The sequence below is a fragment of the Melampsora larici-populina genome (assembly GCF_000204055.1).
Source record: "Melampsora larici-populina 98AG31 unplaced genomic scaffold MELLAscaffold_5, whole genome shotgun sequence".
NCBI lineage: Eukaryota > Fungi > Basidiomycota > Pucciniomycetes > Pucciniales > Melampsoraceae > Melampsora > Melampsora laricis-populina.
The window spans coordinates 1,538,794-1,556,776 of NW_006768769.1; the positions used below are offsets into that span (position 1 = coordinate 1,538,794).

Consider the following 17,983-nt stretch of genomic DNA (forward strand, 5'->3'; position numbering starts at 1 on the left):
ATCGAGCAGAATGGAAGTATGAATTTCAAAAGAACTTATAAAACAATCAAACTTCATCATGCTACTTCAAATCCAATTTGTCTGAAGTTCAATAAACAATCACTCAATTCAAAACCAAATGAACTAATCAACCTTGACCAATCTTTTTCATTTCTATCGGATCAGGAGAATCAGTAAGATCAGCTATAGTAAAACAAATAAAATCATTCAACAAAACAGATACACTCGAGACAAGCTCATTTCTTTCAAAGTAACAATCTACAAAAACTTAATAGATCAAGTGAGATGTTCTTTTTCTCAAACATCTTAACTTCATGATTCAAGTTTACTGATTTCTTGTAACTACTTTTTATCTAAATCTTCCTTTTTATCCGACTCTCCCTTGTCCACAGATTGCTCGATCACTGGCTCGATCACCTGTATGTATTAGGTAAGTAATACATACATCTATTTGGCTTCATGCCTCACGTTCAGTCATATCTACATCATCATTTCCTTTGATACGAAGATCTACATCACCTTCAGGTCTATTTTATTTTATTTGAGTCTTTCTGTCTCTATTTTTCGGCTCTACTCTTCCAATCTTATTTTTTGTATTAGCTTGATATATTTATGTAGTATTGAAGAGTATTCGCCAATGCAAATAGTAGATGAATTCTGTTATGCACAATTCTGTCAGCAAAAAAACAGCCCATCCCAATTTAAGTGGGCTGGCTATTAAGAACAAATAAGGTGAATGAGCACTGAGGGCAATCACTCAACCTGTCATTGGTGATCAAGCCTGCACTGTTGTCATTTCAGATAACTCACCTTGTCAATGTGTGAGTTATTCCACCTTGTCATGATGTGAGATGCTCACCTTGTTATGATAAGGGGTTAGATTGGGTGATGCTCACACTGGCTGGCACGTGTAACTCACATTGGGTATGACAATGTAGACAGCATGCAGGGTCAAAATTCACGTGAGCGTCACATGCCACCCGCCCCGTGGTGTATGTTTACGTGTTATTCGTCAGCTTGGATCCACTATCAAGCTCTCAAGGTGACACCAAAGAGTAAAGCAACATTTTTCAAGCTTATGGTATTTATCATGTTGGGTTGAATCGATTGAGCTTACTCATAATTTCTATGATCTTGTACTCTTGGATTGGGAACATGAAGAGCTTTCAACCTCGGAAGATTGATCCTTCAAGATGGATTTCCTGTCGCACAAAAGACACAACTGGTCCCTTCATTGTTGAAAAATCATTTACCAGTTATTTACGAGTTTCAAGAGGTAAGCATTGATGGTTTTGATCTCCAGCACTCAAAGGTTAAGTCTGACATTTTTTTTCGTAGACTTGTCGAGCCATATGCCTTGAGATCCTCGACTTACTGGCCATCAGTTTAGGAGTGCGTGGTCTTTGATCATGTCTCACTGAATGCAAAAACCTCAATCGATGGATAGGTAATGTTATTGAGATACGTCATATTTTTGTAGCTTTCGAAAGACACCTTTACTTCGCAACATGTGGCAAAAGAAGAAGACCTTTCAATTCTTCGTATGCTATATTACGCCTCTCAACCTTCACAGTCTGGAAAGCAGTCTGAATCACCTTCTATCCGAGCTGGAGCTCATTCTGACGTGAGTTTGATTTTGCCAGCAACTTCCTTAGGTTGGTGTTGATCCTAGTGAACCTTATCTTTTGAGACTAATTTAGTACGGATCATTGACTTTGCTATTTCAAGAGTCTGATGGTCCAACTGGACTTCAAGTACTTACTTCTTCTGAAATTGGTCAACCTTCAAATTGGAAAGATGTGGTTGTTCAACCCGGTGCAATCCTTGTCAATATCGGTGATGCTCTTGAGTTGAGTCTTTCACTTCCAAGCTATCGGAATAGTCAAATCAAAATATTTACCGATATCTTATCATGGATATGTCTTTGATGTTTTGATATTTGATACTTCTATAGATTTTGGACCGGCGGTAAATTGAAATCAACAGTTCATCGAGTCATTCAACCTACTCACCCTTCTCATCATCACCCCACCCGGTTCTCAATTGCTTACTTTTGTCAACCTGACCCTGATGCAATCCTCAAAGATGTAGTAGGAAATTCACCTGACCCGTGTAAGTTATTTTTCTGTCAATATGCACCTTCCTTAAAGCCCTGACTTCATGGTACATCGTCTTTGCACGCTGCAAAACTTTGATTGGGTTATCATTTCATTCATATATCATATGAACAGTGACTAGCTCTCGATTGGAAAGTAAAGGAATTTGTCTTTCTGAAACAGTAACTGCTCGTGAACATCTAACTCGAAGGTTCAATGCTACTTACCTCTCAGGTTCCACTCTCCCTAAAAGTAGCAGTTAATATTTGATTGATCAGAAGAGTCTGAAGGTTACTTTTGCACAAATTTTGATTTGTATAACATCGTATCATGAGAAATAGAGGAGTTAATTGATCACTTCTTCAAAACAGCTTTCCGTGTACAGTCCCCTCCAAGTGGTTTACGTAATCATTCAAGTTCTGCAGCGGCGGGGCTGGGGCCTGTTGCAAACCCGATGATTACGAATTCTAGGGGTGGGGACGTGTACAACGGTCAGAATGGTGTCAAAGTAGCGTCTCAATCAGTAGCGGGATATGTCCAGAAGAGTTTTGGAAAGACCAGCCCTGCCTGACGCATCTTTAGATATAGATGCTCATTGGAACACTGTAAAAATTGATAAGAAAAAATGCTCCAAGTAGGACACATGAAACAGATGAGGAGACACACAAAGGCAACCTTATTCCATATGCTCAAGTCTCATCTTACTGTCTATAGCAATTGGGTGTTCAGAGTTCAGAGTTGAAGTTTTATTGCACCAAAAAATGTGACCACATTTTAGGATAGGTATTTGTATTGCTTTACGACACAAAGGGCAACAAGGTTTTTCTTGACATTGGTTTTGACACCTATCAATATGTTGCTGAAAGTCCATAAAAAAAGAATCAGTGATGATTTGCACAGAGAAATCTGGTAAACAATTACCTTGATATGATCTTTGCGAGAAAGATGTTTCTCTGAACAGTTTAATCTGTGTTGTCTATTGAGAATATTTCTCCCTCTTATTCACCCTTCTTTGATCTAGTCCTTCCCTCACTTAGTCTAAACTAAGCAAGGGAAGGACATGGAAGAAGTGAGAAATATAAGTGTTACAAATTGAGAATGGATTTAAAAGTGAAAGGAGAGGTTTGTCACACAGCACCCAAAGAGTGCAACAACTGGAGATGGTACAAGAAGGACCTAATGAAGTTTTGTAAAACAAACTTGCAGGTCCCCTGTGGGCATGCCCACCTGTTTTCTAGTGTTATAGAATGGGAAGTCAAGATGGAGAATAATGAGGATAACAAATAAACTGATTACTGGGCCAAGCAAGATGAAAAATTGATTGTAGAATAACATTGCAATGAAACATTATATATAGTAGATCAATGTTCATCAGTAAGAGCAATGAGCTGTTGGGTTTATATTTGTATCTTCTGGTGTGAATTGAGCCCTGCAGCTGAGCTCATGTCAACATTTTACAGAGTGAGGAAACAGGTTCAATAGCACACTTGAGACGGAAAAGTCTTGAATTCAATGGCACACTTGAGAATGAAAAGTCATGGGGAAAGACACATCTCAACATAAGAAAGGGTGCAAGCCCATGAAAGGAAAGACAGTGTGGTAATGTTGGTGATGAAATGAATTGTTGGTACCATTCAAATATGTACCAAAAACCCAATCAAATTTCTAAGACTTTTGGTTTACAAGAAAAGCATCTACAATCATTAGAATAAGATGAGACTTTTGGTTCATAAGAACAATGAGAAGATTATCTGCAATGTAAAAGCTTTTTTATGTTTGAAGGACCAAAGAATTAGTTTAACACAAGATTGAATTAACAAAAGTATGACTTGGAAAGATGAGCAATGGATGCCAAATTTGAAAAGCCAGTAGGGGATATTATCCAGAGGTGGACCTGACTGAAGAACAAGAGGAGGGAACAGAACTCATGCAATTCAGCCACACGTTTTTGTCTTTTAGATGATATTGGAACACTTCAAAATTTTGGTAAGGGAACATAAAAAAGAGAAGAAGAATTAAAAATGAAATTCTAGCTCATATCCTCAAGTTCTCCTAGACCATTGTGTGGAGGTGTTTGGTGTTCAGAGGTCAGATCTGTTTTTTCATTGTACCCAAAAATGTGGCCCCTTCTTGGGATTGGGTTTTGTATCTCTGAACGGCACAAAGGACAAAAAGGTCCGTCTCGATGTTGCCTTTGAACATTTTCAATATGTTTCTGAAAGTTCACAGGTTAAGAATCAATGGTGATGTCCACATATAAAGATGAAAGTATTTGTATAAATGATCAGAATATCTTACCTCGAGGCATTCTCTGTGATAAAGATGTTTTTCAGAACAGTCTAATTTCAGAAGACATTGTCCATCGAGAAAATCTTGTAAGCATATTGAGCATGTTTCTTCCTTGTCTTCTCCTTTGTTTTCAACTTGGGATACATGGTTTGAATCACAGTCCATATGATCATTAGCTGGGATACAAAAGAACCTTCTATCAGATCTACATTGTTTGATTTTTTATTTCAAAAGAAGATCAACTCACCAAGTGTTGGGCTCTCTGGTTTCATCAACTTTCTGGCACCATCTATGTTATCTGAAGCTTTGCGCACGGCGCCAATAGCATCATTGTCATTGCTCGTATATATAGTGGTCTTGTGAAGATATTCGGGATCTGATTTGCTCAAGTTGTCTTCATAAGATCTCAACAAATTCAATCCATGATGCTAGTGTTCAGAAGATTTACTCACCAAGTGCTGGAATATGCTGATTCATGTATTCCTTGGCTCCTTCTATATGATCCGAGGCTTTGCTCAAGATCCTAATAATCTCTTGTTTATCTCCAATATATCTTGTGATCTTGTGGGCATCTTGAGGATTCGATTTTCCCAGTTCATCTTCATAAGCTCTCAAGGAATTCAATACATAATCATAGTGCTTCAAGTCCACTTTTGAACATCCAATGAACGGTGCGACAAGGTTTTCCATGTAAAGATCTCCATTTCCTTTACCAAAAAATGCTTTGACATCCAGTTGAACTTTCTCTTGATACTCAAAGTCTTCTTTTAATGATGCATACATAGACTCAAAGATAGGATCAATGACAATTTCATCTCCCAGATTTTTTATGACTTCTTTATAGTGTTTTTGGAGATGTTTCATGATATGGTATATAGGTATTATTTCAACCTCTGTAATATCTTCATGTACCATTTGAAGCTGACATTTTTTAACCAAAACCAAGAGGTTCTCTTTTGGAATTGGGCCACTTGCCTGACACAAAGTGTTATAAATTGTGATGAATTCAGGACTGTTTTTTTGGGATTTGGTTGCTTTGAGATATTCATAAAGTTTTAGATATAATTCCACTCTTTCAAATGATTCCAATATCACTATGATGATGAATAGAGAGTGGTTCAAGTTCAACACTTAATTCTCTGATTTTCTCTTCACTTGTTCACAGAATGGAAACTCACTCGGATCTTCTTCAATTTGATTTCCATCCTCCTTCCAAAGTTGTATTGCACTAGCCGCCAAATTCGCACCTATAAATCGGAATAATTAGATGGGTTGATTATTATACTTGGAGTGTGAAATCTACATACTTTGGTTCAGCAAGAGCTCAAACTCTCCCCGAGAAAGAGAACCGTCTTGGAAACTTGAATGTATAAGCGTGCCATCTTGTATTGAGAGTTTGGGCTGAATACCCTTCAAGAGTCCTAAAATCCAAACCCGTTCTCTGAATTCCAAATAGTCTTCTTCTAGTACTTCGAGCATACTTTTGATGTTTTGCTTACATGAAGAAACTCCACCACAGGTTGATGGAAAGTTTCTCATGGAGCCTCCAATATTCTCTTTCATGAGTATTAAATTCGCAATAAAATCATAAAAAAAAGTTGATTCCGCCAATTTTTGTAATTTTTGATTCTTTGTTTTTTGAGTGACTGTAGGAGCCAGTTTCAAAAGTGCTTCCGCATCCTTGACTCTTTCGCTCCAATCTATCTTTGAATCTGTTCTAGAAGTTGTAGTCGACTTTTCTAATTGTGGCGTGATTGTGCCAGTTTTATCAAGTAGGCCAAAGACTCGTGGGATTTTTAAACTGGGCCTTGAGATTTCAGCTCCCGGGGAAACCAAAGTAGCTGGTCTGTTGAATAGAGCTCTTCCTGATAGAGCCCCTCCACCATGTAGGAGGGGAACGCCAAAATGCCTAGGGGTGTGTAAAGGATTGTGTGTGGATGCGCGATACTCCGGTTCTTCATCACTCTCATATTCGTGATCAGGTAAATATCGGGGAGAGGATCCAGGACTAATTATGGACGGGGGAAACAACTGACTCAGGTCATTATCATCGTCATCAAGTGATCCTATCATGTGTCTCATATATGAACTTATATAAGGACAAGTGACGAAGTAGACAGACAGTGTAAAGTATAGAACGAAAAGCTTTGACCCTTTCATAACTATAATAACAAAAGGATCGAGAAATGTTGAGAGAATGTGAGGAAATTTTGCAAAAAAATCCTTGCAAGTCCTTTATGTCTATTTTCGAGTGGCTGATTCAAGGTTTGCGCAACGAAAGTTGCCAAAATTAAATGTGTAAGATTTTGTACATCAAGGACCTCAATGACTTCATTCCCTCAGAGATTGTAAAGATTGTTTCTTTAACCAATTTCATGAACTTATTACGTAATCTTGTCAACGATGTACATAGCATTACTTTTCTTGTTGGCTGAGGCAAATCACTTTGAAATACACTAAACCATTCCGTGTCACAAGACTGAAGAAACCATGCAAGAGCCATTTGTTTCGAGAACGCATTGTACTCTTCCTGCTCTAAAACACACGCAGACCATTTCATGCTGTATGATCAGTGATACTAAACTGAATTTGAGATACCATACGGTCATCTTATGCGGCGCTGTTCGCAAAGCCAACCTTGGAGTTTCGTTCAAAGAGATGTGTTACAGCCATTCCGATATTGCTTGTCGCACCCTTTTGAAAAGAAAAAGTTTGTGAGCTCGAAACCTAAGTTTTAACCGGTTAAAACCTGAAGTTTGGCTGTATTGCCTTGAATTACAGCTGAGTTTGAAGTTTTATCGAGTAAAAACTTAGGTTTCAACTTTTTCTTTTTCAAAACGGAGCGACAAGCAATATCGGAATGGCTGTAGTTGCGTTGCGTTCAACTTGTGATGAAAAGTCATGCCGACCAGACTGGGGTGTACAATACACTAGAGCTTATTGTACTTAGCTTAAGTTAAGTTAAGTATTGTACATATGATTGACATGTAAAACGGCGAGGTCGGCAGCTCCGGGCCGAGGCTTTCACTCTGTTTTCTACACCAATAAACACCGGGCCACCCACCCGAGAGCGTCTGGACTCTGCGCCATCTGAATTCGGAGAAAGGATCGGTGGAAAGGATGAGTATCGCGCTTGCTACCCTTCAACCGGCTCGTAAATCTCTTTTCACTCACTTGCAGGTCTTGAGAAAAGGTCGAGCTTTTTTCACTTGGCCATCTGGGCACACGAACGATGATAATACAAGTGCCGAGGATGGACACAGCAAGAGAGGCGATTTGTTGATATATAAGGAAACCAAACGCATGCCGTGAGTCAACTCGTATGTATCAATCTATCTTGCAAATCTGATGAAGTTTTCTTTTCGGAACCATTTTTAGATATTCGAAACAACAACTCTACAAAGTCATAGCTGATGTCGAAGCTTACCCTCATTTCGTTCCTTACTGCGTGGCATCGAACTTGCTGTCTCACCGCCCTTTAAAAGCGAATGGCGAATTATCGAAGCAAGAAATAAGTAGACTCAAGCCATGGGTCCAGGGAGGCTACGCTGGTGAGACTCACATGCTAGAGTCTGAATTGGTAGTGGGCTTCAAGACCTTTGAGGAACGCTACACCAGTCATGTAGAGTGCCGTAAATGGGAGATGGTCAAGGTGAACGGTTTCCCTATTACCTTCATCTGACTCTGCTTTCTGATCTGTTGATCCTATGAGGGTACAGGCAAGCGCCAGTCACTCATCCCTCTTCAAGTGCTTGGAATCAACCTGGACATTTCAAACCCCAAAGGACACTCCATCCCACCAGGCCTCGACTTCAAACAGTAGCGACGTTTCACTTCATCTTGCTTTTGCTTTTGCTAGCCCATTACACGCAGCCATTGGTGAAGTATTCTGGAAAAAGATCAGTGAAAAGATGGTACTTGCGTTCGAAAATCGACTTGAACAAGTATATCGACAATCACCCTCCACGTCCCATCGTTAACCCCAAAGGAAGAATATGACTAAGAACCGATAGGGATGGAATTTCTGACATTAGAATAAGTTGCTCAGTATCTGATGGATCTGGCACCTAGAGATCGCACTTCGCAAGAGTCAAAACGCGAAGATGGAATCATATCAGGATTGTACGCGTCACAATACTATACGGTTCACCTCGCTCTCATCCGTCATTTGACACTATCATGGAGAGTTGCGTCAACTTCAAGGGGCTTTGTACATAGGACAAGGCAGCAACATCGCAGTATGATGTTGCATTACGGCGGGGCATGAAGAACCGCAAAGTATCGGACGTTGATGAATGGATTGCTGATCTCAAAATTGAAAGGTTTTTATTGGTCTATCCAGATGCGATGCTGCTTACATATATCTTTTCGCATAACTTTCTTATCTCATCGAACATCAAGTCAAAAAACCTTTGTTCAACACTAGCTCCTTGCTTCTCAGAATTTCATTGCCTCCGCAGCAACATTTGAAGTGATGTATTCATTCATCCAATTTCAACCGACTAAACTTGCACATTGTTTGACCGTGAATGACAGTGGATTATATATCATAAAGCTGCCAACATTTGTGTCCAGGCCCATTGTCTTTACATGGGTATCTGGTGGCAGTTTTGTGCTCTGCTGTTTTTAAATTCATATGGTGCATTGATTTTCTCAAGTCCAATAGCACACTGTTTGTATAAAATAGGGTAATGGAGACAAGTGTTTCATTTCAACTTCACTAGAGAAGTCTATCATCATCATCATCATTGTAAATTTTAAAGAGCACAAGACTCAATTCATGGGCAAAGAAAGGTCTCTTCAATGGGTGATTCAATTTATCCAGATGATGAAACATCAGCTTTGATATTTGACTTCATCTTTGATGCAGAAGATGAACTCAAGGACCTCTTGAACCTGCCCACCAAGATGAGATATCATGAACCCCAATGGAAGATGCCATTCAAGGATGACTTCAACATCAACAATGTTCTATGTGACAAATCCTTTGATTTTGGACAAGCCATGCAAACTACAAGAGCTGGTTACAATGTGTTCTTAAGCTTATTGCCAGACTTACAGTCTGTTCTTGCACATCTTGTAATCCACAGCCACTGTGTCCTTGTGGCAGTCGCTCAACAATGAGTGCACACCAACTGCCTTTGAGGCACAAAGGCCACTTATGTGCACTCAACAACCAGCAAACACCACACAGACATGGTGAGCCAACTGTTTCCAAACAGCTTGCTATTACTTTGGAGTGATTAGGCAGTTCTGGAAATGGAGCATCACTGGGCTGTTTAGGTAAAACTTACAAACTGTCATCTGGTGCTGGGGTCAACTTCTCACACCAATGCATTCAGGCCATCAATGAATATGCTTCTGATCATCTCAAGTGGCCCAACTGTGTTGGTGAAAGAAAATCTTGCAAGCTATGGCCTTGGAAGGTTTTTCTGGTTGTGTAGGGTTCATTGATGGAACTACTTTCCCAATATATCAAAGACCAGGCAATACCGCAATCGCTCCGCAATTTTTCGGGGTTGCGGAGCGCTTGCGTTGCGCTTTTCCTGACCGCAACAGGCTCTGTGATGTATAGCGGAGCCTGCGCAGCGCACTACGGGGCTGGTTTTACAGGTTGCCCGCCGCTATTAAACTCAGAGGCCCGGTCCGGGTTTGCCCCGCTATATGGCGGAGCAATACCCGGTACCCAGGGGCTGTACTTACACTGACAGCGTGGGCAAAGGGGTACGCCACTCACCCTTGTCGCTCAGTTTCACCACTTCTTTCGATCGATCAACTACAAATACACTCCCAATGGATGGCGCTTGGATATTTCTTAGATTCATGGACTACAGCCCCTGGCCACCCTCCCAATTTCGGCCTACCTGTGGTTTATTCAATACAACTATACTAAAAAAGGTCATCTGGTATGTGTATCATCTTCGCCGATAGCGATTACTCCCAGTTCCATTTCATTGATTTGATCATCATCAGTCTTGTTAACAAACATTTTTCTCTTTTCTTATTTACCTTTATCTATACTATAGCCATCAAAACCAACTCGCAAAGCTCAACTACCAACTCACTCCAGGTTCCAAGTAGTGGCGTTCGAACTCTTCGACCGCCAAGCCCTGCTCGTGCTCAACCCGGATTTGTGGTGCCGCCAAAAGATTCTCGCACTGCCGTAACTTCTACATCAACATCTGCTGACGAATCGCCTGGTCCTGGTCCTCTTGGTCTCCGTCGTGCATCACCTCGACCTCCGGTGAAGAAGCCAGTCAAGAAACAAGTACCTGTGGCAGTCAAACCAAAGGCCAAGCCGACTGCAAGTGGCAAGGTGAGTTAGTTCTCTTACCATGAGATCATAAGTGATCATGACTGATCACTTCATTTCTAGTCTCGATCCTCAACTAGTAAGCGTGCACGATCAGTAACCCCTTCAGGAAGTGCCAGTGCGACTGGTGGCTCACCCTCACCCCGATCAGCCAAACGAAAACACTCTAAGACTAATGTATGTATGTTTTCTCATTTGTTTCTCCTTTCAATCACTGACACCAGTGGTGTGTATTATAATTAGCCTTTTGAAGTGCCTCAGGACGCGGACCTATCTCAAGATTCTGAGATTGAGTTTGTTGGCTCCAACACTCAGTCTCAGCTTGGTTACAATCAGTCTTGATCGCTCAATGTAAGGGAGCTCCTTAAGTATTTTGGGCCGCCCGATGTAGGTTTTTTTAAGTGACTTCTTTATATTCATTTATTGCTCTTCATTTTAGTCATCTTTCTTCATTTTTGATACCTTAGCTAACATTAAATCTTCTACTCTAGGGACGTAACTATCTATGTTTATGGTGTGGGAACACGTATACTTGCGGTGATCGATCTTACTTTGCTCTGCGCGGACATCGTGATGGTAACAAGGGCCGACCATCATGCAAGCAACGGCACAAAGCCATAGCTGCAGGGATGGATCTTCCGTCAAGCTATGAAGAAATCGAGAAGGCCAAGCAAGCTGCGCCGAAGTCGACTGTAACATCCTACTTCAGTGGACCGTCCTTCACACCCGAGCTCATGAATATGATTCTTGTCATATGGCTTATTCGCCATGCGCTTCCCTGGTCACGTTTTGAAGATGAAGCTCTTCGCGCGGCGTTCTTCACCGTCAATCGAGGTGCCTTGGTTTGATCAAGAACGTGGGCCGCGCAACAGTCCGTCCAACTCTTTTCAGCTTTACATCATAAAGCGATCAATGCAATAAAAGTAAGTTTACATTTCCTACTGATTATATGTGATGTGTGATTCTGAAGTTGATGGACTATTTTTAAGGAAAACACTGGAAAGTTCTGCCTTATCCACTATGTCTGGACTACAAAAGGCAACAGATACACATTTATCGGAGCGAGCGCCAACTATATCGACAATAACTGGCAATACCAATCTTCCCATCTAACTCTCAAAATGATACCTTGGCGCCACTTTGGCGCTCTCCTGGCCAGACCTATTGGTCGCTTTCTGATTAGACATGGACTTCACCATAAGATAAGTTTTTTAATCTTTATATTTCATTTTCATTTTATTGTATATAAAACGCTTATCCCTGTTTATTTCCTAATCACATGCTTGCCCAGACCACCGATAGCGGTGGGAATAATGGACCAATGGCTGCGGAAATTGAATCAATGTTTGCAAGTGCTGACAATCCAGCGATTTGGAATGGGACATCACATCATGTGCGATGCTATGCCCACAAGTTGAACCTAGTAGTTGGTCATGGGCTCAAGGCGCTTGGTCAGAGAGTAAGTTATTCAAAACCGACCATACCTCATGGTATTTCTCTTCCCATCCCTGCTTTGGAAGTGAATGATGGCGAGGAAGAGGTTGAAATCGACGAACCGGAATCCGAAGAAGACGAATCCGGCTTACCTGATAAGCCGGACGGTGTGGACGAAGACGACGGAGAGAATGAAGTCGAATCTGAGATAGCTCACGATGAAGAGGACAAAGTGGCTGCTGCCCTCAAGAAGGTATGTACCATTCCTTTTTTTGGTCAATGTATTTATATAAATAGGAATAGAACTAATGAAGTTCTATTCCTATAGGTTGATGGTGTAATTGGCCAGATAGCTAGCAGCGCAGCCCGTCGCAGTGATTTCAAGACTCGCTCCACGCGTATGGGGTACAAGGGTCGTATGCTCAAAAGAGCGTGCAAAACAAGGTGGAATAGTCACTATGAGAGCCGTAAGCTTGCTTGCAAAGCACAAGAGGTATCTATATTACTTCCTTTTCTCACTTTATTTCTCATACATTTATCGTTTCATTTTTCTTTTCACTCTGACTTGCTTTAGGTAATCAACTCGATGCTCGCTGCTGATCGAAAGGCTTGCTTTTTTAAGGGAGTTACCATATCGCCTGCAGAATGGCATTCTGTAGAAATGGTTAACAGGGTATTAAAAGTAAGTGTTTGTACATTATCTTACATCACTTTATGACGTGCACTAATAGACATTTTGTTTGGTAGACCTTTGTGGACGCAACCGCGCGTGTTGAAGGGAACGGTCCCACCGGCTGTATTGTGTTAGCTGAATATAAGCGAGTGATTACTGAGCTTCAAGGCCATCAAAACGAATTGCAGGAGTTTCCGAGCCTTGACAACGCAATCAATGCAATGATTGATTGGCTTGTAAAGTACCAGGACGAGGCGCTCAACTGCCAATGCATTACTATTGCAACCATCCTCAATCCCCGCTTTTGCGTCAAATTTTTCAACATTCATTATCCTGAATACAAAGCTTCAGCATCTATAGCCATCAAAGATTTATATAACACTCTATTTGAGGAAAGTAACTTACATGAGACAACTCCACCACCAAATCACGACGAAGCCTCTGAGGAGCCCGACGAATTCGACATATTTCAATCTGCCGATGTCAGCACGAAGAAGTCATCTACGTCAGAGTTAGAAGATTACTTACAAGGTCGCTTCCCAATCAAAAAAGGCCAGTCTCCACTGGAATGGTGGAAGGTCTGTATCTTGACTTCTTTGTTTCTACATCTCAACTTGCTGACCTCTGACTACAACAACAGGAACATGAAGCTGATTTCCCAATTCTTTCAAGACTGGCACGTGATTACCTATCGGTATCTGCCACGTCTTGCGCATGTGAGCGCACCTTTTCGGCGGCGGCGGATATTTGTAGCCCGACGCGAGGGTCACTTATTCCAAAGACTATGGAACGTCTTGTGGGATCCCAGGCTTGGTTGAAGGAAGGCATCATTCCAGATGGCCCTTTCGAAGCAGCAGCAAAGGCGATCGAAGCCTATATGGAAAGTTCAACCAAGAAAAAGAAATGATATTGGTTGTTCTTATTTAATCTTAAAGGTTCTTTTCTCTATTTGCTTTTGTTTCCTCTCTTGTGATGATACACGGGCAATGAAAGTCGTATTAGCTTATTTTGCGAAGTATTGCGCGCTATATTGCGCGCACTATCGCTATATTGCGCGCACTATCGCTATATTGCTGCGCAATATACCTGCCGCTATATTGCGCGCAATATAGCGAAGAATTGCACACACTCCGCTCCGCACGGCTGAGGAAAAAAAATTGCAATAAAATTGCGATTGCTTGCGTAGCTCTACATAGCGCAGCTTGCGCTGCGCAACGCAGAGGAGGGCAAATTGATGGAACTACTTTCCCAATATATCAAAGACCAGGGATAGATGGCAAGACTTTCTTTGATTGCAAGACACACTATTCTATCAACCCCCAAAATGTCTGCAACTGCAATCAAATAATCACAGCACTCTATACTGGCTGGCCTGGATCATGTCATGATAAAAAATGCTATTCAATGATGGATATGGCTACTAATGCAGGTCACTGGTTCTCTGAAGGTTTGTATTTTATTCTATTTTGGATTGGTACTTTATTGAAGATAATCACTGAACTATTGTTCAGATGAATATACACTTCCTGACTTGATATATCAAGCCAGTATTAATCTTTTAGCAACCTACAAAGGGGCCACCACACTGCAAGATTGCAATTGCAAGTTTAATACCTACATGGCATAAGCCAAGTCTGGATCACAGTGCTATGTAGCACTACTGAGCTTAAATTCAATAACATAGCTTTTTCTTTGACTGGGCCAGCTTGGTAGCTTGGGCAGTAACTCATGCAATATTTAGGCAAAAATTAAACACAGATTTTTGCAGTGTTGCAATCAAAAGAAAAACATTTTTTTCTCATTTTCACAAGTTGAAAAAGTAAAAAAAGACACAAAGTGTTGCACTGTAAATACTGTAGAAAAAAAGTTGCAAACAAGTGTAAAGAAGCAAACCTGAGAGTAAATAAGTTGGAAAACATTTTTTCAAATTTGGATGCAATTGGCCAAACTTGTGATTGTAATTCAGGATAAACTACTTTTTTTGTGCAGGTTTCACTACATGACCATAAATTTTTGACAAGGTTGAACTTTTGTGAAGTATCAATTGAAGAGTCGCAGGTGAAACAATGTGAGAGTAACAACTGCACATTACAAGAGCGGGTCAAAGGGAAGAAAAGGTGTCTAGTGGCCTAAAAAAGGTTCAAACATTACATGCCAACAGAAGAACGTGAGAGCAAGAGAAAAACTAAGGCTAAGGCAGAAAGAGGAGTTTTGGGGTGATGGTATGATATATAGGAATAGGTAAAGGGAAGTAGAGGGTTTGGATAGGTAGGCAAGTAGAGATGCCAAATACGTCAGTATAGGGAATCAGAGGCAAGCATAGAAACAGGGTATAAAATCAAGGCTGAGGAGGGGAAACAGTTGGGAAGAACATTTCTTTAAGTATATAGACTCATTTTGTGTTCTGGAGTTTTTAATAACAACTACTGATAAGTTGTTGATGATATTATAATGATGATGAATCAACTTTCCAATCCAATAGCACTGTAAAATAATCTTTAAAATATCCCACAACAATCATCATTAAGAAATCCGCCTGTTCAAAGGAATAGGACACAGGCTTCAGTTGGACTCAAGACTTTAAGAGCAACCAAAAGCAACTAACATCTCTTCCATTTTCCCTCATTGTACAACACTGTATGTACCGTCTCTATGAGGACCAAAGGCTACCAAAGGATGCCAGACAAAGCCTTGCCATGCCTCCTGTGGTGGTCTCACTGGAGGTTGGATGCTTCAACTTACTGGACGACTTAGTTTTTGGAGAAGATAAAGAAAGTAAATCAGATTCATCTGTTGAAGAGATTGTTAATCCTGTATAAGGTTAGTTGATAAGTCAAGGTCTTTAATCATATCAAGTTATCTTGAACCCTTATTCTTAGATATCCGCGCCATAAATCACTCAATGACATCACTACACAGGAATTGATCCCATACAGTCAACACTCTCTAAGTTGATCTCCCTTTTAGTGGATAATTCCCTAAGTGCATGAGTTTTTTTCCTGCCATTTTTGGAGGTACCAGGAATAAGATCTAAGTGTGTAAAATTCCTTAACTGCATAGTGCATAAGGTTCTGAGCCGTCATGAGTCCATTTATGTGCATAAATGACATACAATATTCTTGAGAGGGTGATCTCCTGTAAGTCTTTGATACTTTCTTCTTTATCAAATCATATTGATGCTTTGAATCACTGAACATTGCTTGGCTTCAAATTGATGTTTTCAAAAAGAAAGGAAACTCACTCAGAGATTGAAGAAGGTTTCAAAAATTTGCAAGCTATTGGTGCGCTGTCATCATCCAACACAATCTCACTAGAAAATGTTATTGGATCTATAGACTGAATCAAAATCTAACATGGGGTCACACCAACGGAAGATATCATCAATCAATACTCTATTGCCCAGAAGGAATCCAAAGTTGAAGAGGATCCATTAGAAATTGAACCCGCTCCCACACCTCAAGATACTATGAAAGCAATTTTGACTCTCTTCTGCTACATTGAAGCACAAGACTGCGTCAAGGCAGATGATTGTGATGCCTCTTTGCACAAGCTTGAAACATACATCAGGACAAATTTCTCATTCTTTCTCGAAACAAACCAACGTGACTGATTTTTTCCAGATACATCACAACAAAAAGTGACTTCCTGTAGTGAACCTTATGCAATATGTTCTATTTTTCTTCTTGTAATCTATTCCGTGTGGTTGAAATGGATTATATGTGTTATGTCTGTCTCTTTGCTGTGTTTTTTATAAGGAAGCACACACCAGTTCCCTCTAACTGCAAATTTTGATGCAGTTAAAGGGCAAATCCCTCTAACCACAATATTTCATCACCATGTAAATATACATGTAGCACATCAAGGTGCACACATGGAAGATCTTAAACCCTGTAAAGACCCATCAAAGAGGTGTCACAACAAGCACATCTTCCCTTATCACCTGGGAGGTTGAAAGTCAGTTGACCCCTGCTGACCACAAAGGAATCCGTGAATCCTTTAAATAAATCACTATTCACAAAGGGTGCTCAACAACAATCTCAGTCTAAATTTGACCAAAAGACTTGAAGATTTGTTTCAAAACTCACCATGTGTGCACATCAATGTGCTACAAGGATATTGACATGGTACATGCAGTTAGAGGGTTATGCATACTATCATGCACTTAGAGAGAGGACTCCCTAAGTGAGTATTCCTCTAAGTGCATGCAATTTCCACCCGCACATGTGTATGCACTTAGAGAGAGTTGACTGTATCTAACAGTCACAAGTTATTGGAACACTTGAAACCTGTCAAGGTCACAATGAGTTGCCTGGTTTAGAATTGATTGATATTCAAAAGGTGAGTTGATTGATATTCAAAAGGTGAGTTGATTGATATTCAAAAGGTGATTTGATTGATATTCAAAAGGTGATTTGATTGATATTCAAAAGGGGATTTGATTGATATTCAAGGATCCCACTATTTAGAGCCCCCTCGGCTGATATCCGGAGCCCCCCGGGTTTTAACCAAAACCCGCGTGACCCAATGACACCCCACTGATTTTAGCCTATAATTTGCACGTTCGGACCTGGAGGGCTCCCTAAGACGGATTGGCCCCTCAAGTGACTCTTTTCCCTTGTCTGATTCTTCCTCCTTACCTGTTCCCCCTACTGATCACAATTTCAAATTTCAAACAGCAACCTGAATCTGACCAACCATTCAGTTAATCACCAACCCAGTTACCACATCCGAATCAACCTCGCCGAGTCATCAACTGGCCAAGGAGTTCGATTTCCAAGCTATGATTGAAGATATTCAATTTAGTCCAATTCAATAGCTACTTCCGCAAGACTTGATGCCCTCTTTAATCGAAGTTTTATAGTTCAAATCCAACCAAATTCATCCCTCCACCGATTCAAAATGATCTTCCTTCGAACCAATCATTCAATTTAACTCAACAAAACCATGCAAGACTTTATAATTGTCCTTCAGTTAATCAAGAGTAAATGCAAAAGTCTTATAAAATTTATCGTTCTATTTGGTAGAAACTTTTGATGTTTTTTTTTTCAAAACAAGATTTTGTTTTGTCTTCCTTATTCAAATGCTAAAAGAAAAGTGCAGCCTTGACTATAAGTATACTGTTTCAACAAGTTCAAGTTGGATTTGAAGAAATCTAGATTGTATTGTAATCAAAATGAA

At 40.4% G+C, this 17,983-nt stretch overlaps 3 protein-coding genes across 3 annotated transcripts; 2 read left to right on the top strand and 1 right to left on the bottom strand.

Annotated features, from left to right (window-relative positions):
* Window positions 1–1,193: 1,193 nt before the first annotated feature.
* On the top strand, window positions 1,194–2,359 carry MELLADRAFT_103191 (uncharacterized protein; the record flags this gene model as incomplete). Its single annotated transcript, XM_007405948.1, has 7 exons — window positions 1,194–1,236; window positions 1,257–1,276; window positions 1,339–1,392; window positions 1,481–1,624; window positions 1,701–1,849; window positions 1,955–2,112; window positions 2,232–2,359. The coding sequence occupies 7 exons, from the start codon at window positions 1,194–1,196 to the stop codon at window positions 2,357–2,359; spliced, it is 696 nt and encodes a 231-aa protein (XP_007406010.1).
* Window positions 2,360–4,319: 1,960 nt separating this feature from the next.
* On the bottom strand, window positions 4,320–6,458 carry MELLADRAFT_103192 (uncharacterized protein; the record flags this gene model as incomplete). Its single annotated transcript, XM_007406120.1, has 5 exons — window positions 4,320–4,561; window positions 4,633–4,779; window positions 4,838–5,479; window positions 5,564–5,632; window positions 5,693–6,458. The coding sequence occupies 5 exons, from the start codon at window positions 6,456–6,458 to the stop codon at window positions 4,320–4,322; spliced, it is 1,866 nt and encodes a 621-aa protein (XP_007406182.1).
* Window positions 6,459–7,445: 987 nt separating this feature from the next.
* MELLADRAFT_70994 (uncharacterized protein) lies at window positions 7,446–9,100 on the top strand (the record flags this gene model as incomplete). Its single annotated transcript, XM_007405949.1, is given in 4 exon segments — window positions 7,446–7,486; window positions 7,500–7,693; window positions 7,764–8,037; window positions 8,105–9,100. 3 exon segments carry the CDS (start codon window positions 7,506–7,508, stop codon window positions 8,363–8,365), a joined length of 723 nt encoding a protein of 240 aa, XP_007406011.1.
* Between the last annotated feature and the right edge of the window lie 8,883 nt (window positions 9,101–17,983).